The sequence below is a fragment of the Lampetra fluviatilis genome, chromosome 6, assembly GCF_964198595.1.
Source record: "Lampetra fluviatilis chromosome 6, kcLamFluv1.1, whole genome shotgun sequence".
Taxonomy (NCBI): Eukaryota; Metazoa; Chordata; class Hyperoartia; order Petromyzontiformes; family Petromyzontidae; genus Lampetra; species Lampetra fluviatilis.
The window spans coordinates 17,190,247-17,216,149 of NC_136280.1; the positions used below are offsets into that span (position 1 = coordinate 17,190,247).

General features: G+C 45.9%; 1 protein-coding gene across 5 annotated transcripts in view; it reads right to left on the minus strand.

The window, feature by feature from the left end:
- The window catches only part of LOC144933216 (uncharacterized), a 153,591-nt gene extending 132,056 nt beyond the window's left edge, over positions 1-21,535 (minus strand). For all 5 annotated transcript variants that reach the window (XM_078857874.1, XM_078857877.1, XM_078857875.1 and 2 more), the window contains exon 1: positions 21,363-21,535. In XM_078857874.1, coding sequence (XP_078714000.1) covers positions 21,363-21,441 — 79 coding nt within the window. In that variant the 5' untranslated portion in view covers positions 21,442-21,535. The remainder of the gene's footprint in view (positions 1-21,362) is intronic.
- Positions 21,536-25,903: the final 4,368 nt, after the last annotated feature.

Here is a 25,903-nt window from a genome sequence, read left to right on the forward strand (position 1 = left end):
TTTATGAACGCAAAAAGAACAACCGTGTATGTATGATAAACTTCTTTCGCACCATACGTAGACAACGGTGTTAATCGGAGGTGCGGGGGAAGGACAACGGACTAAATGCAAAAAGTAGTTCTAAAGGATTAAGTAATGCTCTTTAACGTGCGCTTGGGAATGTGGTAATTTTGAAAACGTGCATTCGTATCCAGGATAGCCACACACAGCTGTTTTTGAGGGAGAGTCCTGCATTTGATTTTTAATTTAAGAAGTGGTCAGCCGATTAATGATGTGTGTTTACGCAGGTGGGAGGAAACAGGAGCACCCAGAGAAAACCCACGCGCGCGAGGGGGCAACGCTCGATCCCCCGTACAGATGGAGACAGACGGTATTTCGTCTACTTGCTGCATTGCCCTCTCCTGGCGAGCCAAGGTACGGCACCTCGATTCGCCAACCCTAACCTCCACAGCGCTGGATTACATGCCACGTGCCCAGCCACCACTTGTGCTATTGCTGTCACTATTGATGAATACGCAATGTCTACTATAACGGAGTGGCAGCCAAGGAACTGAACGTGGCCCGAGAAATGGAGCGATGAGATGAGCAAGGAAATGCGTTTGGCAGGATGGCACGAATGTCACTGTGAGCTCATGAGCACGCTAGGCCTATCTTGATACCGGTGACAGCCCTCGGTGTTGTGCAGATAGAGACACCTTGGATAGACCCAGGGGGCCCTGTGAGCAGCAGCAGCGACGAGCACCACCAGCTATGATAGAAGTTATGTTGCTGTTGGTGCTGAGCCCCCGTCATGGTGAAACTTCGTACTATCTCCCATACTGCAAAATGCCAAATAATGTTTTTCCGGGATGCCCGTCAGCTGAAGTACCAGTCTGTATTTACCAAGGGGTAAAACTACTCTCCGTTAACGTTTTATGAATTTTACTGCGGAAAAATCACCGTATAACAATGTATGAGTATACGGCTATATACAAACACTCAGCATTGATCCGATGATTAACAAAGTTAACTGATGTGATTGCACTTAAGCTTTGTTTGGAGCTGAAAACCAGGTCCCGGTCACACCACAGTCGACCGGACGGACTGTGGCGTCTCATCCACGCTGCATTCAAACGCCAACATCTGTGAGTCACAACAACACGCTCGCTCTCAACCATCCACCCACCCACCCACTCGCCACACTGCAGGCCACCTCGCTTTTCTTTCTGTTTCTTCCATCGCACTGCTCCACTTTGGAAATTCCTCCCATCGTTTCTTTCATCCCAACTTTAGTTTGTATTATTATTGATCTTTTGTAATTTGACAAGGCACAAACCGTAACATGGGAGGGGGGAGGAGGTACAGAAATGTTCACGGACGGAAGCCGAAAGTCGGTGCTCCTGGATTCTGAGAAGCGGCTCACTGCCCCGCTCACGTAGGGAATGCGAGTGGGAAGCTGTCGGGTTTTATATGTGGGAAGGGAAGGCGAGGGGAGACGAGGAACAAACGTAAAGGGAAAAGGGGTGGGTGGGGAGACTTTCCCCAACTCTTATAATAATAACTTTGCTCAGTTGCAAAAAAAAATGCTCTAACTCTTTAGCTATTGCAACTTTGGCAGTGCTGTTTGTGGCTGGCTGCATTTCGTGTTGGGTCTTTTGGCTCGAAAGTTGTGTTCACAAAACAAAAATTCCCAACGAGCTTGAAAGTCTGCGACAATGCATCTTCCCTCCTCTCGAAATCTCCCTCACATGAAACAGTTCAGTGTAGGGAACCCAACTCTAAGCCACACCTAAGCACTGATCAGGCTTCTGTAAAATTTGTACCAGATGTTGGCTGTGCTGCTACAGACCCTGTAAAGGCCTTTTTCAATAACATTTTTTAAACATATTTCAATATCACACCCAAAAGGTAATATTACGGAGGTGCACAGGAAGTATATCGTCTCTTAGCCACGTCACGTCTGCAAGACCAAACCACCCAGACAGACATATCCTTTCACCGTGGCAGATGAAGGCTTATCTACATTATATATGTTAAGCAAAAACAAACAGAGTATTTGTTTCATCGTCGAAACTTATCTTATTGGTCATTGGACCTTTCCATATCAAGGTATCCGAGTAGAATAGGGCAGCAGTGGCAGTGCAGTGGAAACATTGGCGCATCACGCATCCTGGGCTACATTCTCGACTCGGGTGCCTTTCTGTCGAGGGTGAATGTTGTCCCCCTGTTCTGCATGTGTGTTTCACTCTGGGTTTTGCGGTTTCCTGCCATAGCAAAAAGAAAATAAACACATACAATGTAACTGGAATTGGCCAGCACGGAAAATGTACCTGCAAATTACTCAATTGAGATTGCACACCGCAGTAACATCGCCCGCTACCCCAAAGACTTGGCAGGACCCTCGTGAAAGAGAATTGTGAGACTCCGTGAGGCTTTTCTGGGTAAACCAGCGGAATTGTTATAATAAAGGCAAGTCCTTGATGAGTTTAATTTGCACCGAGTGACATTAACAGGGCATGGGCTGTTCACCGTATACTCCTGGGTTGCCTGATGTTTATGGAAAAGGCCATCCATGAAATCAAATTAACAAATCATACATCACGGCTTGTGCCCACTGAGCTACCGCTCCTCCTTCAATTCCAATGCCTTCCCCTTCACAACCGCCGCCTCTTCAAACATATTTCAATCTCTTCGTGACCTTTCCCTGCCTTATCTTGTCTCTCTCAACTACATCCATGTCCCCTCCTCTCGTCCTCTTCGTTCCTAAATGTATCTGTCTCTCTCTCTCTGTCCGTCCCTGCTTCTCCCTGTGCCCAATCCCCGTGTTCGGCCCTTCTCCCTTTTTGCACCCCTCCACTGGAATCACTTCCCCTGTACATTGAGCAGCACCGCTCGTAGACACAACACTGCACTTGAAAATAAAGCATTAAGCAGCCCCCCTCCTTAACCTCCTTCCGTTCCTCTCTTAAAGCCTCACCTCTTCTCTATTGTCCATTCTCTTCCTCTTTCCTCCCCTCACCCCTACCCTTTCCTGATCCCTAAGCGCCCCTCTATCGCTGTCAATAGTTCCTCAATCCTTGCACGGCCCTGCGATCTAAATCATTATATTCCGTGACCGTTGAGTGGAGGTACACTCTAAATATACACAAGATGAGCAAAACAGGTGACAGTTGTCCTTCTGGATAATCCAATTGAAACTTCAATGTCTCGGTGGGAGCTACCACATCACCCGCTCTGTTTGGCTTCACGAATTGTTACTGGCTCATTTGGGCCATCAGCCTGATGGGAGCATGTTCATATATATGCATAGCCGAACAATTGCTTATGTAACAGATGAAATGATCGCATAATTCTCCTTTTTCAACAGCATGGGTTTAATACAAGCAAACTCTGGACCGGTCTCAGCACTCAGTGTTTCATCAGCAGTCAGGCCTGCGCAAATAGATTACTGCTAAACAATTTGAATCGCATACTGCCAACACAGAAGCCTTCGATTCTGCTTGGCAGAATCAGAGGCTTCTGTGTCACATTGACCGACTCCATCATCACACCATCATCACACTGACCGACTCCATCATCACACCATCATCACACTGACCGACTCCATCATCACACCACCATCACACTGACCGACTCCATCATCACCCCATCTTTACACTGACCGACTCCTCAGAAGTGCTGAAGCAGTCCGCTCACTCTGCAGGATTCAGCGTCACTCAGCAGAGGTTGTGTTTACCTGTGAACCCTGGGTCTAGTTCGTATTGTGTCTGTGGTGTTCTGAATCATTTGTTTTATGTCTCCGTGCTGTTCTACTGTTTGATGTTCGACTGCTATTGGCAATGTTCCTCGTGCTACGATTCTATTTGCATGAATTGTGTTCTATAAAATAAAATGTTTGTTGCCAGTGGCCGAAATTTAAGTAGAGAAGTGCCCGTAGGAGACCTATTCCTAACACAGCCAATGCTCACTTCCGTTTCCTCTCTATGGAATCATCGCCGCATATGAATCAGAATCGTTCAGGAAAGAGCCAGTGCACGCACGTCTGGTGTTCCTTAAAGTGCCGTGGGTACGGCATACCGTCGTCACGTACCGCCACGTGCCCCCCACCCATTACGAGACTCGTTAGATTTGCGTGGCCACATCGGTCACAAACTCAGGCAGCTGTTCCTCGAATATTCACAGGAAGACCCAACATGCAGGCCGCCCTACGTCAGTGGACCCCATGTGATCAGCGGTGTAGAAACGGACAACTTCACATTCATAGAGACCCTTCCCCAGACCTGCAGCGCATAGGAGCAGCCTCCTCCTCTTGTTTATGCATTTGTTTTTACATCGATTGAGTTAAGAACCACTATTGTAAAGAGAGGGTCCTTGCTTATTACATCTGGCAGTTCACCAGCATCGGTACAAGCAAGCCTGACTCTGCTGATGAGACTGATGTTGAAATTCCACTTTGTATATTGTGCCGTAAAGAAAGGCCACTGCCCGAAACGTCGCCTATTATATATTATATATTCTTGTTTTTATTGCCAATGTTATTGACGGATGTGTTGAGTTTTCTTAGGGAAATATGCACTCCTAGGAGGCCTTGTGGTTGATGGGAGGTCTAACACATGCTTTTATTTTTTACGTGAAGGGACAGATTCGTGAATGGGGGGGGATCGTCTGCTTTTCTATTTTGTTCCTGATATTCACCACAATGACGCTACTTTATGTTGCCTGCGATTATCCTGAAGGTAATCTGTGATTCTGAAGTCAGACCACACACCCCCATATGTGAGAGACGCTTTTAGACGGTGTTTTCCCCTTATTTGTTACAAAACACATTGATGTAGAATGTTAGGATTTTTTAAAAGGTTATTTTTGTGAGGAGGAAAAATAACTCCATGACAAAGCGCTAGAAAATCGTCTCAAGATCAACTCCCTGATGCAGTAATGCGTGTTGTATAGTATATCACGAATACCACATTGTTTTATAGTCTCCTGATAGGTGTTAATAGTTGAAGCACAGCGGTCAGGCGGTTCAGTGCTAGAGCCCGTAGTTCGCAATTAAAAGGTTGCGAGTTCAAATCCTGGTTTGGAGGGGTCTCCTCAGCCCATCATCCCTCTCGGGTCAATAAAACTTAGAACCACTTCGCGAGGGAGTCAACAGGGGTCGTTTTAATGTTAGATTACCCCCGCCATAGGAATGTGGAATTTGTACCAGCGGCCCAGGAAGGCTATAAACGGGAGACGCGCACCGATGACTCAGTGCTTGTTTCAGCAGCAGGAAGTGGCTGTTGTCCGGGTGAAGGTTCACATCTTTGTTGGGAATTGACAGGGCACAGCACCGTGGCTGTTACTTCCACCACTGCCGCCGAACACACAATTCAGTTTCTCCACCGATGAAAAATAAAGTATGTGCTTGCTGCCAAATATAATTTCGACCAATGTATTTGGCAGAAAAAAAAATCTACCGAATTCGAATTTTTTTCATCCAAAATTTGTGGTAGCTCTACTTCCACTAAAACATGGATGGATGTACAGCCAGAGAGTTTAATTTCACGATATATTTGGCGAGGCTACTTTATGTAAAAGTCAAAGTTATTTCCTGCTGAAATGAGCATTGGGCCAGTGGTGCCAATTCCATATCCCTATGGCGGGAGCGAGTCTATCCGCCTGAGGACGACCGCTTGTGTTGCGATCGAAACGTCGTGATATATTATTTTTCTTTTATTTTTCTACCTACGTGAATTAACCGAAAGAACCAAAGAGTATGGATTCCTGCAGTCACGAAAGCTTCAAATAAAGAATCAATGTTGCCTTTCTCACAAAATGGTACTCATTTTAAGCATCGCACGGGGGTGTTGGGCTGAGTTAATCCTCCAAAACCAGTATTTGAAATTGTTAGCTTCTGATTGCGAGCTGCTCGCTCTCCCACAGAGCCACTTCGCCAAATATTCTTGAGAAAGTTTACCTGCTAATCATTCGCCGTCTGCTCAATGAATTAAAAGCAAGCAATGTTAGCCCAAGTTGGTGAGGTCACTACTGTCTCCAGGTTATGGGTTGCGCCCACGTCACTGGGTTCTGCATTCAGTCATGGGGACAGCGTGGCAAACTCGACCTCACTACTGGCACGCAAGGAGGAGGAAGAGAGTGAAGATGCGTGGTGTGGTACCAATAGCGGTTGGCACTCGGTCAAGTGTCAATATATTAACTTAGAAATGATTCAGATATATTTTAATATAAACTTGTGTGTAATATCATTGTCATGAATTCAAAACCCACATTTTTTTACATATCCGTATTTTGTTTTTTTATGTGTGGGCAGTTAGGGGAGCGGTTAGCGCGCTGCGCTACGAACCTGGTGACACGAGTTCGATTCTCGCTCACGGCTAACACCAGTGATGATTATCTGAACCAGTCATGGGCCTCCCTTACGTAGACTCAGCCTCAAATTAGTACGTGGTGCGGGTTTAAACATCGTCACCCAGGAAGCTAATGTGGCCATCACTCACCCCCTCGTGTGTCGTACTGGCCTTCATAGGTGCTAATTGCTAACAGTCTGTTAAGGCTATACGGGGGATCTTTGTCTTTGTGTGTGTGCCTCCATTCCTTGTTATGCTTGAGAGAGGCCGGCGCTGTGGGGGAATTTTTATGGAGGTTGCATGCATGCATTTTCGATGATAGTTGTCGAAGTTGAATAGACGTTCATGGGTCTGCTTTTTCTCTGTAGCAGAGACATTACTAAAACTAAATAAAACAACTTTTTTTGTTTAGCAGGTAAAACTCACTGAGGTATATAGCTCAAATAATAGCACAAATAATAGCTCAACGAAGTGGCTTAACACGTGGACATGTCGAGCAGCCAAACACTCTAAACGTATGTTTCCAAATGTGGAGGCAAAAAACGGAGAACCGAGGAAAAATCCACACAACCACGGGGGGAAGATATACAGCAGGCGTCAGGGTCGGGACCGAACCCACGACCTCCTGTATACCAGGCGAGGGAGGTAACATCTCCTAGCCACCGTGGTGCCCTTTGTCCCCACGAAGTTCACTTTGGTTCACATCTGTAAATTACACAATAGAGAAGCAGACAATGCATCGCCTTCACAGATCTATCTCTCCGAATTAAACCATTATTCTTTTGTTTTTCTAAAACAATCGGGCCCCACTACTTTCCATGAATGCATAATTTTTACAGCATTGATTCAGTACAAGCAAAGCCTGCACTGGTTTCGACACGCAGCGTCTGTCTCATCGGCAGTCAGGCTCGCTTGAATCAATGCTGGTGAACGTCGAACTGTTACAGGCAAGAAATTACCCTCCCTTTAAGATATGGGTCCTAGTTTGCCACAAAATAACACAATATATAACTCAAGATAATCACCCTCGTGATTATTTGAAATATGTAAACGAGCAGACAACTCATCACCACGTAGAAATGTGCTCATGGCGCCAGTCAGAGGTTCACGCAGTGCAAATCCTCTGAGTTGTTCAAAGAAAAACGTGGAGGAGGTTCTTGGAGGTTTTTAATTGGTGTGAATGAAGTGCGCCGGTGCTGCTGTGTGTGGAGGCTACTTGAGTGAGTTTGACTTGGAGGGTGAGTGCGCGATTCTGTGTGTGTCCGCGGCTGTTTGTGTATGGGATGTGTGAGTGTATGTTTGAGAAGTCAGCATTCCATCGACTTGCGAAGATGGGGGGGGGGGGGTGCGCGCGCGTGTGTGTGTGTGGCTCGAAATGGGGGTAGGGGCACTCACACACAGGGTTCAGTGTCCGTGGATGAGGGTTCGAGTTACACCCAGACGTGACTCCCACATACGCGCGCACACACACACGTCCCAAACCACCACCTATGTGTGCGTGTGTCTGTACGCGCGCAGTCGCATTTGCGGGGAGCCGTAGCGTAATGGTCTGCGCGCTCCGCTACAAATCCTGCGACCCGAGTTCGACTCGCGCTCACGGCCTCTATTCGAGAAGAAGGACCGTAAGGGCGTGAGGGCAAAGTAACGGGGCTGGACAGTGTGTGGCCCTGTGTGGATTGACGAGCGCAATGCTGCGAGTGCATGAGACCCCAGCGGACACGTCCCCTTGTTAAATACCAGGGGGTGCACGCTTGCCCCGGATGTGTACAGATTACTCACATTCCTCACTACCACCCTGGCCTTAAACGAGATATATATCACAGGCAACGTTTCGGGCAATGGCCCTTCTTCAGAGCACATAGATGGCAATGCGTGCAAAGTGTGCGTGGATGTATGGTAACGTCGACTGTGAGTAACCGTCATCACCCATGCCATATGTCCACCGCTGGATGACCGCCTTTGTATTGCAGCATGTGAGTCAAAGTCGTGTTACTGCGAGTACGAAGGATGCGGTGCGCGTGGTGCTGCCGTTGAGTTGTAGAAGGTGCGTGAGGAATGGCTGGAAACCCAGTTATTTATTCTCTCTCTCTGTCCCTGTGAAGTGCTGATGCTTGACCTGCTCGTGCTTTAGGTTATTCGCATTTTGGGGCCACACTCCTCTGCTTGCACCTTTCAGCGCCTAATATACACGTAATATACACACACACGTAGGGTCGGAAAGAATTTCCCCAGAGTATGAGAATGTTTCCACCTTCTCCGCAGTGAGCCTCCTAACGTTACCCTCTCTCTGTTCGCAGCAGCACGTCTCCACTGCTGCCACTCTTACCCCATCCCCCACCCCATCCCTCTCCAAACCCAGCACCCTTGCGACCCCCCCTTCCTTCCTGGCCGTTAATGGGTTGTGACTTGGAAATTGTGTGTAGTGTGTTCGCATACCGACATGTCTCATTCTGTCCGCGCATTCGTGTGTCTTGATGTTGCCGTTGTGAGTCTCCTGTGCTCAATTTGTGTATCTGTGTGTGCACTTTGGAAGCTGCACAATCTTGCAGCGATGCAGCACTTTGATGTAATCACAACAGACACGACGTTAGCCTTGTGTATAACAAGCAGCACACACAACCTTGTGACACACACACACAACCCTGACACACACACAACCATGTGACACACACACAACCATGTGACACACACACAACCCTGACACACACGCACACAACCCTGTGACACACACACGCACAACCCTGTGATATACACACAGACAAGCGCGCACGCTGAACACAGTGTAACGACAGCACTAACATGGGTATTTGATTTTTACAATATATATGTTTTACATTTGCGGAAAATGCACGTTTAAGCAATTTTTTTACTTTCATATTATTATTCACATTTTTATTTGCTTTTCAACTACTGGAATCGGTGTACTTTATTCACCTAGAAGATATGAATATTCTCTGCTGGTTAAGTAATTCCCACCACACAGCCTTGAGTCGCAGGAACGTTTTGTTTGAGAACACTGCGACTTTCATGTCAATTTTCTAAATTATTTTTCAGTTGCGACACAACGACAAATGTGTCCTTGGTTTTGTATCATGCATAATACTAGCGCTGCGAATCGAGTGTGCCACTTCCTGGAGGAACATCACTGATCAATTCGGTGTTATTCAACTATAACCTCGGCTTCAATATTATAAATTACTGTTTAGTACGTAGACTTTCGTGACCAATATTATTCATAAAAGTTTTTTTTGTTCGATTGAGTAGATATAAATGTGTTGCTAAACCCACCACCACCCAACACAGCCAATCATCAAGGTTTGTCACTTAATAAAATGTGCCAATTAGTTACTAGTTCAGCACACCGGTTTGTTGGAGAGTAAACCCACAACATTTACAATTATATTAATGACTTATTTATCCAGGAAAGCCACACTGGGTCAGATGTGACTATACATTGGGATGTTTGGTCCAACACGAATGACATTGCGTGTGTTTGGCTATGGGAGGAAACTGGAGAACGTGAAAGAAACCCACGCAGGACAGAGCCGGAACATACAAACTGTTCACAGAAAGGAACGCAAGTTAGGAGTCCAAACTCAGGGGTTCCTTACTATGAGCTGCAAGCGTTAGAGTAATATATTTTATTAGCAGTTCAAAATAACCCACACGCAAGAAATCGATCCATTTCCTCTTCCTTGCAGGCTGTAAACATTGTTTTTTTACTCCACATAGGGAAGAAATGGTCGCGTCTCTTTGCACTTACATAATCTCTGCATATTGTAGGCCACGTACCCACAACGTGCAGACACAACGCTCACACACAAAAGGAGCAAAAGCCCCACAGTATTACAGGCCGCCACAGACCTCTGGAATGCATGAAAATTCCAATACGTAATTCAGGAAGCTCACTCCTCCTACCTCTCTCCTTAACTCTTCCCCACCCCCATAAAATAAATAAATGTATGCCCAGTGGTAGAAATGGAAATGTGCAAGCGTCGGTACGAATTCTATTCGTGCTGCAGCCTCGATGCACACCGACGTTTTCCATAAAATATACGAGTGATTATTTTTAGGTGAAGAAAGCGTTGTGAGATTATGCCGGCATGGCAATCCGCCGTGTGGCTCCTGGACGCATCGCATGCAGGGCCAGATTAACCCACATGCCAACAAGGCTTGGGCCCTCATATGTTTTGCTGCTCCTCCTTTAGGCCCTCTGTTGCGTGTCGAAGGTAGGCACAGCTGAGCGACAGTATTGCGGCCATCGGAATTTTTTTTGCCTTTGAATTGCGATGACATCATGCGTGACCTTGCCACGGCTAAAGCTTGGGAGGCATTTTTTTCGAAGACAGTGCCGTGAGTGATTTATAATTCACGAGTTTACCTTGAGTAGAATACATTTGTAAATGTTAACCATAGATAAATACATTAATATGTTGATAACTACATTTTTTATCCCCATAAGATGAAATATATATGGAGGCCCTTCCCTCCTATTAGCCCGAGGCCCCTGATAACCTCAATCCAGCCCTGATTGCAAGTAGTAGCTGAGTACAGACATGGGTGCCGACAATAACGACGACCAATTACAGGTCCCAGGAGCCACGATCGTGAACATGCACCCCACTGGCCTGGCCAGCAGAGTTGACTTAACAAGATGGATCACACGTGGCTCATGAAACATGCATGAGCTCACATCTGCACGCCTGCCCTCCTGTTCTCCTCGCCCCTTCCCGCTGGCTGTCATCACTAGTGAATCACACGGTGATGTGTTACTCAGCTTGCACAGGAGAAATTTGGTTAAATAATTGGACTCGGTGAGACATGCTACTTGTTTGCTCGAAATGAAGGGCACATGGCCAATAGGATGTATACAAATACTTCGATTGTGTTTGTTTTATGTGGAGAGACAGACATGGAATGGAGCCGAATTGTTAACTACTAATGTTGACACTTGGTAAAACTTGCTTTTTATTGGATAAAGCAAGAGTTAGCCTATCACCGAGTTAACGTTCCTTTGCAACGAGAAACCCCATTGGATACAAAGTGTACGCATGCCAGCTGAATATTACTTTGGCTGCCAGGGCAGAGGTCGGCGGGGTTACAGCCAAGAGCAGTGATGGCACCGCACATCACCCCACTGCTACCATCAGCGGGGTTTTTTTTTGCCCAACCACGCCCAATTACGGAAACATGGCCGTGTTACCAATCTGGCTAAGGAGGCATCGAAGAAGCTTGGCTTCCTGTTATTCCAAATACTTATTCTTTAACTCTGAACAATTATTTCTACGGTACAAAACACAAATCCAGCCAAACCTGGAAACCTGCTCTGTCACAGCTGGAGTGAAGAACCCCCAGTTACTAGCTCACTGCACTGGATAGACTAGAATGCAACGCAGAACAGTCAGGGTGATTGAAGATCCAGGACTCATTCAATTCAGTCACTCGCTCACCAATGGTCAGTCGCCTCCTCATCACTCTTATATCGCAACTACCATGGGCACTATTCCCGTTAATTTTACTTGTAGATGTTTTCTCCAATTTTGAAGACTGTCTTTGTCTCATCCACCACTGCTCACCACACTGCACGTCACAACACCACTCACACTAACTCACCACACTGCAGGTCACAACAACACACTCATTCACCCACTCGCCACACTGTAGGCCACAACATCACAGCAACAACAAAAGAACAACCGTCATTCGCCACGAAATGGCGGTGACGTCACCACATGCCAGGCTATGTGCACGTTGAGGCCACGTGAAATGTGTCAGACGCCCGCTGGCAGGAGGTCATGGGGCAGACCCAGGTGCCGCGGGTCGACTGACTGAGATGACTGGCTGATGCACCACCTGTGCACCCTACTGTGCAAACTTGCTGTACTTTATCCACTCGGTGCTCCGCTCGTTGTTGTGAGTGTCGCTCCTCCGCAAACCCGTTGTTGTTGGAGGGCGACTGACTTCAACTGCCCAGTAGCAGCATCCTTCACGAGTCTCCTCCACAGCGGCCGATCTTGACACCGCTGGTACCCTTCATTGGCAAGTCCGCTCAGCTCCACATTCTCCTGTAGCACATCACTCCATCTCTTCTCTAGCCCGTGCCGCGCCCGTTTAGCCCCCTCTATCCGGCCGAACAAAAGCTGTTTAGGCATGCGGTGGCTGGGCATGCGGGCTACATGACCCAGCCAACGCAGCCTTGCCTGCCGGAGGAGCTCACTGATGGGACTTTGTCCAGATCTTTCAAGGATTTGTGAGCTCCTCACACAATCCAGCCTGGTTAAACCCAGGATGGATCGTAGGCAGGCCAAATGTTTCTAAACGGTGAAGATGTTCCATTAGGGGGGTCCACGTTTCGCAAGCGTAGAGAAGGGAGGGAATGACTGTGGCCGAGAAGACCTGAAGCTTCGTGCGGAGCGACAGACCAGGTAGCTTCCACGCAGCATTACGCAACCGATAAAAAATAATGCCGCTCGACTGATTCGGAGTGAGACCTCTGCTGTTAAACTGGAGCCAGTCATGAGCACACTGCCCAGGTATGGGAAACTCTCGACTCTCTCCACAACTGCCCCATCACCAATTGGGAGTTGTGGGGGTGGAGTGTCCGATAGTACAAAATACCCAGGCAGGTGCTTAGTTTTGGTGGGGCTGATGGTAAGGCCCCACCTCTTAGTGGCACACTCCAGGTTCTGCAGCAGCACCTCCAACTCCTCCTCTGAGTGAGCAGCAATCACCTCATCAGCATACATGACATGGTTGACCAATAGGGAGCCATCCCTTGACCGCACCTGGGCATCAATCAGCCTCCCATTGTATCTGTACCAGATGAAAATTCCTCCGGTACAGCCATCAAAGGCTTCACGAACTACGTGTCGAAAAATATGTTAAATAATGTGGGAGCCAGAGGATATCCCTGTCGCAACCCAAGGTGAATAGGGAATGGCTCCGACTCCCGGCCACGTATTTTACCCGGGCCCACTCACCATCATGAACGTCCTTAATGATCGTGAGCAGAGGGTCAGGGACTCCAAAAACACGAAGAATAACTCAGAGCCCAGGCCTACTGATGGTAGCATAGGCCTTGACCAGGTCAATAAAGCAGAAATGTAGGTTTTGTTGGAATTCCCTACACCTTTGTAACTCCCAGAAGGCCGTGCGGCTGATGTGATGTGTAACAAAAATACCAGTTAAGGAGTTGCGTGAAGGAGGCGTATTGTCTATTGATTTTGTTACTTTTATAAATTATTCAGAGTAACCAAGCATAGTTGTACATCTCAATTTGAGCAAATCCACACCCGCGATATGAGAAAAATGTGTCTTTTGCAACAGGAAACCTGGGGTGCAATGAATGTAAAGTATAAAATACACAATATGGTGAAGAAAATTGACCAAACAAATCGTGAACATCAGTCAAATTAACATAAAATTATCTAAATATTTAAATTGCTGACGCAAAATGTACAACAGCAAATGTAAACCAGCACAAGTGCGTTGGGTCGATCCTGCCACAAAGTTGATTATTGTACAAATTAACCATTACCCTGACCACGGACCTACCTATACCCGCACTCGTGTCCCCATTACAGGCAATGGTACAATGGGACCTTACTGCTTGCCTCTGACACTTCATTGGCTGGTTAAGCCATGACAAAATCAATACATCTAAAATTACAATAATCATCATTACTTATTTACCCAGTAAATAACTTCGTGTGTTTAGCTATGAGAGGAAACCGGAGTACCTGAAGAAACCCCATGCAGAACAGGGGGAGAACATACAAACTCCACGCAGAAAGACACCCGAGTCAGGATTTGAACCCAGGTCTTCTTGCTGTGAGGCACTGTGCCATCCTGCCATGCAAGAAAATACTATGTAAAATAGCGGAATGGGCAGTGTATCGTTGTCCTTGATAAATGTTGATTCAGCCAATGTTGTAGGTATTAAACATCCACAATCTTTGACTTAAAAAAATAAGCCATTGCCATTGTGAGTAGTCACTGTCCACAATGGCCTGCCAAGCTGGGTGTTTGTGCACATCTGTACGGGACTCGAGACTTTAGCGCCAATGCCAACATCGCACAGCGTCTTTAACTCTGGCAGCCACCAGGGTGCATTCTACACGAACCGGTGGTGTGCATCACTTCATTAATGGCCGCCGCGGTGGCTAGGAGATGTTAACTACCTCGCCTGTTATACAGGATGTCGTGAGTTCCATCGCGGCACTGACGCCTGTATATTTGGAGCCTGCATGTTCTCCCCGTGGTCCTCCGGTTTTCCCCTCCACATTTGGAAACATTCGTTCAGAGTATTTTGCTGCTATACATTTCCACGTGGTAAGCCACTTCGTTGAGCTATCGGTTGTGGCCAGGTCGCTTCTGAAAAATAGCTATATAGCTCGGTGGGTCTTACTTGGTAAAATAAAAAAAAAGTTTAGCTTAATGTTTATTTGTGCCTTTGACTGGGAGTGATATTCACTATAAACGCGTATTGTAAAAGTTGTAGATTTTCAACGTTAGTGTACACGTTCAATCACTGCGGGTTTGCTTACGTGTGCGTCAATCCATAGCCTGGACAGTCTTGCAAACGAAATTTTCCACCTATATGGATTTTCCAGGTTAAATATATATTTTTTTACTTTCGTAAAAATCACGTGACCTCACATAGCCAACCCCACATCTGTTGCACGCTTACTCGAGTAGTTGTTATTTTTGAACCGAGTTGCATCCTGGAGTGCGGAACCCAACTCTGATTCCCTCGTGCTACAGCCTCTGCTGAACGGATCGGTCTACACAGGAGCAGCAGTCCAACCTAACGCACATCGCGGGTGTACGATGATGCAACAGGAATGGTCATGGCCATGACCATTTTATGTGGTCACGTGGTGGTAACGCTTCTTCCTCACAGCAAGATGAGGCCTGGATTCGATTCGCAACTCGGGTACCTTTCGGTATGGAGTCCGTATGTTCTCCCAATGTTCTACAGAGTGTGAAAGAGTGAGGACGTGCACCTATCCTGGCACGAGCACTGTGGTGATATTACCACCACTTAGTGGTGGGGTGGCGGTTGTTGTTGTGGTGAGTCAGTGGAATCTGTATATTCTTCCACTGTTCTGCATGGGTTTTCTCCGGGTTATACTGTTTCCTCCAATAGCTAATAAAAAAAAAACACATACAAATGTAACTGGTCATAATAAATGTTTTTGGTTAGATCGCGTTAGTTATAAATGTGTCGTAACCCTCCACCACCCGACACGGCCAATCAGTAAAAAAAGTGTCACGTTGACAAAAGATAAATAGTTCACTACTTTAGCCCACCGGTGAACTATTTGTCTTCTGTCAACGTGACACTTTTTTACTGATTGGCCGTGTCGAGTGGTGGAGGGTTACGACACATAAATAACGCGATATAACCCAAAACCGTTTATTATGAATAATATTGGTCGCGAAAGCCTACGTGTTAAACCAAATGTAACTGGTGTTGGTCAAACATAGCAATGATGAAAAATGGCCTGCAAATCACGCAATTGGGATTACACAGCAGCAGTAGCAGCAGCGCTTTTACTGCAAAGAGTTGGCAAGACCCTCCTGAAAAAGAGACTCTATGACGCTTTCCTGAGTAAACAAGCGTGAAGAAGAAACATAAGTAAAGTTGAATTGTCTTTATTTGACCACATGACATCCAATGAGGCTATAATAATTTCTGCAAGGGAGACTCGTGCTTAATTCAAAAGATGCATAACAAAATTAGGACGTTTATACCAAAAAAGTATATGGTGATGCTGCTGCTGTTTTTGCAGTGGTGCAAGAGCACAAATTATAACAAAAAACTCAACACATTTGTCAATTGCCAGAGAGATTCATCAGTTGATGTGCTCTTAAGAAGGGCCTTCGCCTAGTATATGTATATCTTTTTAATATATTTAAGGTCGCAGTGTATATTTATTTATATTTGTTACGTTTTTAGCTATTCGTACCAATGAAGTTATATAAGTGCCTCATTTTGACCCGCTGATACAAATTGTATTCTGCTGCAACTGGAATCCACGTGGCTTGGCAGGGCTGGATAAAGGTTAGAAAGGGCCTAAGGCGAATGGGATGGAATGGTCCAGCACTCGTGTATGTATTACATCTTGTAAAAAAAAAAAATGAAGGCATCAAACACATGTATTTATTTACCCATGTAAAATTTACACATTTATTCGACGCAATGTAAATTCATCAAACATAAATCACTCTGCACTCATTACTTAGCTTCAGCTGTGGCAAATTCATGAATGCTGTCATTGTAATTCAAAGAAAACAAGATTTCCGATGGCCGTGCTGCTGTCGCTCAGCTGTTACTTTAATGTGGAACGGATGGCGTAAAGGAGGGCCTACAAAATATGAGGGCCTAATACACCTATGGGATAATCTGGCCCAGTGGTTTGAGAGTCCTGACCATGGCAGTTTTCATTCACGAAATAATATTAATTGTGACGATGCTGTTTGCAAGGTAGTGTCCGCAGTGTGTGTATTTCAAATAAAGCAAAGCACCGCTTTTAAAATGGCACCTTATATATATAAAAAAGACATCACAAAGACAAAACTACTTCCGATTAAAATAGGTACAATAACTTTTCTGCGCAAGTGAGCGTTCGTACATGCCGCTTGTGATGTAAAAGTGCACAGCCTCCCAACTGAACAAGGCTAAAGACAATAATTGTTTTAACATGGGCTAAAAAAAGTTAGAGTGATGTCCTGCTCAAATGAGTATTGATACGTCGGTGCTTATTGCCCGTTTGCAGTCCTGAGCCAGTGGTGGAAATTCCACATTCCTATGACAGTAATTAGTCCAACCATAGGACTACTGTTGATTTCTCCAGAAAGTGGTACATATTTTAATGAGCCCGCAGGGATGATGGGCTGAGTCAGCCATAAACCAGGATTTTAAGTCGCGACTTTACAAGTCGCTCGCTCTACTGCTGAGCCATCTGGCCAGTCTTGATTAATACGGACTTAACAAATGTGGACTATACGATAGCAAAATAATTATTATAATGTCATTGATTATGTATTCATAATATAACAATGAAGAAAGCACCCAGGACATACGTAATGTGGGTATGTGCACACACACACAACACAAATTATTCTGCTAAAATCACTGCAGAGGAATAAACCTCTGATGGAAATTTATAGCTTTTTCTGATTGTTCAACGCTAGAGCCATTTTATGAGCTCACAAAAACAGATGCGTTACGCTTTATTATTGGCCGATTGCAAAGCCCCTCGAATGAAAACCTCCCAGGGGTCATGGCCTTGTGACCGTTCCGAGAGTAAAAAAAACCCGCACAGGCACACTCCCGCTCAGACACGAAGCTGCTTCCTTAATTAAAACTCACTCCCACAACATCTGCAACTGTTACAGCTGGAGTGTAGTCTACACAAATCGGTGATGTGCTCCACTCGACTTCCACACGTGTTGTTAGTTATGCACTTGACTATGCGTGATGTTCACCGTATAAACGCGTACTGTGTACGTTATAGGTTTATAGGCATTCATTACGTGCTTGTTGTGTACGAGTCAATCCACACCTGGACGCCCTTGCAAACGAGATGTCCCATCTCAACGGATTTTCCAGGCGAAATATTTGAATTATAAAAATTGGCGCGGTTTACTCAATGTTAGATTGAGGCACGAGATGATTTCCCTCCGCTCCTGGAGCGATGACGCTGAAATGTCACTGTGGGCAGTGGCACGGGAAGTTCCCACAGCACCACGGGAGACGCGAGTGCAAAGTCGAATTACTTGGTGAGGCTGCTGCTGGGGCTTAAAAAAAAATTTAACAGGTAATTTGTTTTAGCAATGGCCCTTCATCATAGCACATATATGTAGAGGCCAGAAAGATAGAGTGGAGAATATGTGGAGACTGCACTATATACCTTGGAGTCCTAAAAATAATTCTAAATTCTAGTCTTACATAGTCACGCAATGGAAAACGGACATATAGAGACAGATCCATTGGAGTTACTCCCCAAATTGCTATGGTCATTAAACTCTGCTCTCCATGGGGAGCAGCTGTTCATGCTGCAGGAGAAGCAGATACACTCCATTCATGCTAGAGGCATTGCTTCGAGTAGGGGATAGATTCGAAGGCAAATTCTCCCAGTGTATTTGTGAGAGGCTGACTCATCTCCTAACAGGAGCCCCCGAGAGACGCTGTTGAAAACATGTCCACATTCCAGTGATGGGGCCGGTCTCTACATAGGCCAACCACCGTTGATGCTTGTGGTGTCTATCCCGGCGGGACAATCCGTCGAGTGAAGGCACACGAACGATTTGTCATTTGAACTCGACAGCACTTCCCTGTCAGATCACACTTGTAAACCGTGCCAATCATTGTTTCACGCAGCTATATTGAAGTCAATGTTGTAACGGCGGCTCAGCGGGAGAGCGAGCAGCTCACAATCGGAAGGTCGTGAGTTCAAATCCTGGTGTGGGGGGGGGGTAGGCTGACTCAGCCCATCATCCCTCTGTGGTTGTAAAACAAATAATCTCTTTGTGGGGAAGTCAACGGTGATTGCCCTATGATTAGACTCACCCACACCATCGAAATGTGGAATTTTCACCATCGGCTCGGGGAAGCTGTAAACGGGAGATGAGCACCAACGCCTCAATGTTCATTTGAGTAAGAAATAACGCACACTTTTGACTATTTTTTTCAACGTAACCTCATAAAAGCGTTGTTAACTGTGCACTTGAGTGTTTCCATCCACCTCAATAGGGTCTGAGTCACGACTGCCGAAGAGGTCTCTGGTCTCTTGCCCCTGATGTCGTTAATGTGGAACTAAGGCAATGGAATGTCTCGATTTTGCATCATTGGCTGCTTCTTCCAGTTTCCAGGCGCTGCCATTAACGTGCGAGAAACCCCAGCGAGGGAGGGGAGACGGAGAATCAGAGCGGGCGGGGGAGAGGGGGGCGGGCGGAACCCGGGGGGGGGGGGGGTGATTCCCCGGGAGTGAGGAGGGTAGCGGAGCTCACGGGGGAAGAGGGATGTGGACGCACGCACGCTACGCGAGCCGTCAAAAAGTCATGAGAACAGGACGTTACAACATTAATTACACCCAACGTACGTTGGGCAGAGGATAATTAACGGTACGTTCCAAACGCGCGGTGCTGCACGCGCAGTCAAATCCACGGCGGGATGAGGGCCTCCCCACGCCTTCTAGATCGTGGGGGTCAATTGACCGTACTTCACCAAATTGGTCAGAGCGGATTGGAGAAGGCGGGGAGCACAGATGTGGAAGCCTCGTACACTACAGCAATGGATTTTGCGGCACTGCCCCCTGCTGTGCACAGCATATGCACTGTGATGGGTGTGTACATGTATGGCTTCTGAATAATCCTGGCGCTCTAACAATTGGAGTCGTGTAACTCATTATGAATTGTTTTCGCCCCCCCCCCCCCGTAAATGTGAGGGTTGTGGCAATATATAAATTATAATTATTATCATTACACTTGTTCACCCAAGAAAGCTTCACTGAGTCTCTTTTCATAGGAGGCGATTATTGATTGTTGTGCAGATTCGAATCGAGCAATTCGAGGGTCATATGTTACATTTTGCTAATTTGGACCACGACGCCGACACATGATGACACACTCTCGCGAGTAACGCCACGGGATCTTTAACATCCACTGGGACGCTGACGGCAAATTATATTTGTATGGTGAATACACCCGCAGTATTAAAGACACCATGCTTTCGAATTGTGGTAGATATACGGTGAATACGAGTGCGCAGAGTACGACCATGAACCGCATTTGGTAAGGCTTCCAGTTGAAAACGAAGACAAAGTTACTCCCAGTAAATGTGTGAAATTCAGAAATGCTGGTTGTGATGTTGTCTATTCATAGCACAACCACTGCTAACTTCCTCATAGTGGTACTCCTTTTATCAACCCCGTATGGAAGATGGGCTGAGTCAACCTCAGCAGCTTTGCAACCTTCCTCATGCAAAGCTGCTCATTCTATTGCCGAGCCACCTGGTCTGATTTATAATCAGATGGTTGATGCAATCTTATAGCCAGGGCTGGTACCAGCCATCACCCTGAGCTGGTTTTCCATAACGGTGGAAACATTTTCCTGGTTTAACTCTTCATAAATAAATCTAACTGAGCCCCTTCCTATTTCAGTAACGTGGTAGCTTTTGAGAGGTGTTCAATTGATGTTTACGTTGCGCGTCCTCAAGTATATGCAAAGTACAGGTGAGGATCGCCACCTTTTCCAGTCTAGACCAAACCCAGACATAGGTCTCAGTCAGCCTAGATCTCTAAGCATAACTGTGCAGTCTGCTGTCATAAAGTTCACCACAATAACGGTATCAGATCTCGGTGAAATGCAATATTTGCCACCCAAACACAGATGCCGATTCCTGGACTGTCCTGGTAAATTCCCGACAGTCCGGGAAATACTTACCTCCATCGCAGCAATGTGGAATTTACATCAGTGGCTGTCATCTGTCTGCGTACAACCCGACCAGATGGCAACCCTAGTACAGATCCCGTGCAGGTACTGTACATGGGCATGTGTTCCTGTAATTGTATAAAAATCCTCAAGTGCACGACTTGTATGAGTGACTAAGAGAGCTTTTCAAGATTTTTCCCCATTATTTAATTCCAAAATAATTAATTGGGAAATATTCAAAATCACTTTAGACAAATGACAAAATAATCATTAACGTCAGTGTGAAGAATTATACCCACATTAAAACATATAAAAAGTATATATTTTTACCTATCCCATTAGTCACACGGCCATTTGGGAGTGAATAATTTGAGCCGCATCGGTTAAACGCAAGCAAAACCCTTCACCGGTTTTCTACATTCAGTGTCCCATCGGCCGGAGTCAAATAGAGAAAATAATGATAAAGTAAAAACAAAAGTGAAAATGTCAAAGAGTGCGTTCCCCCAATTGTGGCCACGAGCGAGCGAGCGAGGAGAGCGGGTGGAGTGGTGCTGAGCTGGCGGAGCGTGGTAATGCACGCATGCATCCTCCTCCTACCTGTCAGCACAGGCGCCGACGGGACCACGCACACCATCACCAGCAGAGCCAGGAGGGCCCTCTCTCCGCGAGCCCCCATCTCGGCCCAGCGCGCTGCTCTCTCTTCTTCTCCTTCCTCGTCTTCTCTCGGGCTTCAAGAAAAGATCCGTGTCTGAATTTAAATCTTCCAGTTTTTACCCCAAAAAAATACTGAAAAAGCAAGTTCGTTTATTTTACCAAATAAAAAAAAAACTTACACAAAGAAACAAGTATTATTTGTCACGACATCATATTTAAGTCTTTATGTGAACTGTAGTCTTGAAAAAATATACTTTACAGTATTGACATATACTGTAGTCTATAATTATATATGCATATAGTACACGCGTTCCATACAAAAATTACAAATCCAGTTCAATGCAAAAAAAGGAGGACGTATTAACTGACTGCCACTGTGTGCTGGGGAGGGAGGATTGGGAGCGACAGAGGAGCCGGTTATATGTGAGCGTGGGGGAAGGGCGCTGGGGTGGAGGTGAGAGAAAAGGGGGGAATTTGACTTCGTGACATTTACTGCTGAGTGCGTGTGCATGCGCGTGTGTGTGTGCGAGCGAGCGAGAGCGTAAATATGTGTCTCTTTTAAAGACTAAGTCAACTTGGGTGTATGTCCGTCTGTTTCGTGGCCCAGAGGTCACACACACACAGAAATACCGTCAATTGGCAGCGTTATTCGCTTGCCACCAAACAAAGAGCGGACACTTTTTTTTACTTGTGAGACGTGAGCGCTGTGGTGTACTGAACAGACGTCGGAGCTTTCTTGCAGTCTTAAACCAATGCTGTTGAAAAAGTTCACTTCCAGACGGCTGTGTGGCTGAATGGGATGTGTAAAAACAAATACTTATTTGTGGAGAGACGGGAAAGAGGCGTAGGATTGTCTGCGCATTTATTACGGTACTCATTTTCAGTGGTTTGAGTTCTTGACAGCGAATAATGCACAAGCAGAGGCTGTGTAAACCCCGGGCTTGCTACATCTATGATCTCCGCAGTAATTATGAGTTTCCGTTGGGAAGTTTAACAGCGATGCTAATGGCTTATTAAAGTAAACACATTACTGTACGTACGGTTCAAAATGGAGTAGATGTTTCTGTAATTGTTGAGAACTGTACTCTTTGTGTACACGAACACAACGGTGATCGTCGTTGTGAATTAAAATAACACAATAAATGAGCATACAATCCTACGCCTCCACACATCACATCCCACCAGCCACTATATATTTCAGGCATTGGTTTAATCATGCTTGACTGCCGAAGAGACAACGAATGTCAAAACCTTTTCAAAATTGTGTTGTACAGTATTAAACCGATGCTATTGATGCATCAATGCACTGCCAGAAGATCCTATGGCTGACGGGATGTGTATAAAATGTACTTTTGTTTTTTTGTGTGTGGAGAGACGGATATGAGAAGGGGGAATTGTCTGCGTGGTCACTGTGGCTGTTGGGCCAGCCCTGTTGCGTATCGCATCTGCATGTGGAAAGAAGCCGAGTCATTGGCACCTTCCTCCACTCGTGCCTAAATGCCGTCCATACATGCCAGTGCGACGTTAAGGCAGCTTTGGTGCGTTCCTTTATTTACCGTGATATTTTCCTTCTATTCGATTGTAAATCCAGAGGCCAAACTCGTTCGATCTCCCGTTGCAGCAGTGGTTACGTTTCATAAATCACACCCACCCCCAGACTCTACTCAACCCAGATGTATCAATGGGTTTACCACAGTTAGTCGGTCGCCCGTTGTGGTGGGGCAAAGTATGAGCAACTCTAAATTCTCCCAAGACGTCAAGGTCAGCGCGGAGGAGTAGTCCACCCTCTCCAGGGGCTCTCGAGAGGTTGCTCGAGGGGAGAGGGCCTCCACCAGCCGCCACCGCTGGCGCGAGCAAGCGGTGGCAGGGCGAAACACCTTCAGCTTTACTTTGTTTGTTTGTTAAATTGTTCACGCGGGGGTGGGTTTTAACGCACTGATCTGATGTGAGAGTTGAGTTCACGTTCGGGTCACATTACTCAGGCCTGCGCGAGTACAGTGCGTCAGACAAAGGAGTCCAGCAGTCAAGGTGGGGATGGGCAACGTTGCCGATCATTGTGCAGAGCCACAGTATTCGCCATTATAATTCTACATTTAATGACACATTCATATTTATACGATCTCTCTAAAAAAATACCTTTATTTTGAATAATCCTCTATTCTTGGTAACAAAATAAATAAGCAGACATGTCGCCTCATTCCCATATCCATCTCTCCACATAACACATTTTTTTACACATCCCACCAACCACAGCCTGCAAGGAGTCAAGTTTTTTTAGCAGCATTGGTTTAATACAAGCAATCTATGGATTGGATTCAACATTCCGTGTCTCATCAGCAGTTCTCCGTTCTTAATAATAATTTGGTGAACCCGGGTTGTGAAGACGTCGGGGTGGTTTTTCAAAATCTGCTGATGATCCACACAATATTCCAGTCTGCGATGGTCACGGTCATGAAACGTTGTGCTCTGGGGCAATCCTCATGGAAAATACACCGAATTGTAACCAGGTGGACTAACGCCACATCTCTTAGATCATATCCCCGCTACAGGTCATGTAGTCGTTTCAGTTCCGGTACAAGTCCTGACCCCAGCTGCATGGCCATACGTACCTATAGGTAGGGTTGCCACCTGTCCAGGTTTGACCGTATGGAAATTGCCATGTGTTTGGCTGGCAGCAATTGATTTGTCCCAAGATCTGGTGTTAATGTGTTGAACTTCATCACGGTAGACTGCGCAGTTTTTTCATTAGATCTAGGTTGATTGAAAATGTGTCTCGGGTGTGTGGTGAAAAGGGAAAAGTCCACTTATGGGCGAGTCATTAAGCATTTGTTTCAGCTACTGACGGTTGGCTGATGCGTTTTCCAGACAGGCTCCTTCTTGACAGACAAATTCCTTCTTGACATCACAACCTGTGGGCGTGTGCTCGTAGTATTTATCTTTTCGCATTGACACTCTCTGCGAATCCTCAATACATCACCTCTTCGTCATTAGAGCTGTAAGCATCAATGACTGGCACTAAGCAGTGGATCGTTATCATTGTTGTTTTAGTTTCTGCACTGAAGCCATGAAACACGGTTAACCAATGGTGACCAGTGGAACAGTGCGCAGCCAGTGATAGCGGTGTTGTTGTTGATTTAAAACAAAGGTCTGGGGAACTCGTAGGAATAAAACAAAAAGTAATTTTGCTTAATCTGTCCAAAAGAATGGCGAATATAATAATTTAGTCTTGCAACGCATCGCACAATATTCGCTCGCTTTCACAAAGAATGACTCAGTGGTGCGAAGGAGCTACAAACAACCATCTATAATTGCCCATGCTTTGTGGTTCTCTATATTGTAAGGTGGTTTCAGCCATTTAATGAGTGTTTACACGTGAACGCTGACCCATGACTAACTAAGAGATCAAGGCCAACCAACGCTGCAGCGCATTGGGCATCCATGATCTTGTAGAGGTCATCAGTGACCTTTCAAAGAACCGTCTCAGTTCTGTAGAACTTCTGGTATGTGGAATGCAATGGGTTGAATCTGCCTGATGCAGCGACATGGGGAAGTAACCGCTTCAGACAAAGGCACTCTATGATCTTTGAAATCATACACAGGTTTGAAATCGGGCGATGATGTGTGGGGTAATGTATGTCTTTTGTCAGGACTGGTGTTTCCTGCACCATATTTAACTGGTCTGGGAAACAGCCGGGTGGACAATAAGCGGCACAAGCATGTCCGAGCATGATTTTAGAACTGTCGTGTGAATGTAGTCGAACGGCGATGCGTTATTTGGCAGCTGTGCAATAAACGACATCTCTGCCACCGACATTGGTGCCAGAGTCTCGAGTTTTGCATTGGTTCCAGGTTGATCAAACTCAGATAAAAGACCAGGAAAATGCATAGCCTTAGAAAATGCTGTCTTGATCGTCACTTTTTTTTTATTGCCGAACAACGTTGCAAGTACTGTGCACAGACCTGGCTGACTAGTTGATGGGTGGTTGGAGTGCAGCATACCCTTCACGACACGTGACAGAAAATGGGGATCGCAAGCCAACTCATTGATGTGCATTGCATTGACAGATCTTCAGGTGGCTCTGTAAGCGAATTGGATACTCTCGAAACCAGTTTTCTTCCAAAGATGCTCCAGCCTCTTCTGCATCTGCTTCACATATAACGCTTCCAGTGACAACCAGTTACTGTGCAACTTCCCCCATTTTCTTTGGGCTTGTTCGAATGGGCACGAGTCCATCAAGAAGAGCAGTGATGTAATTTTCAAATTGAGCTGCAAATGAATCGACCATCGATGCAGGATTCAGACACGCCGATGATGACCAGATCCTCTGAAGAAAAGCATCGTGGTTCAATCATGTCCAGTCTTGGTATGATATCATTGTGATGGGTGGGCGAATAATTGGTAAGACCACTTTGCACGCCATGAGACTGTGATCTCAAATACCCACATATTCACTATGAGATCTCTTTTACCAGTGGCAAATATA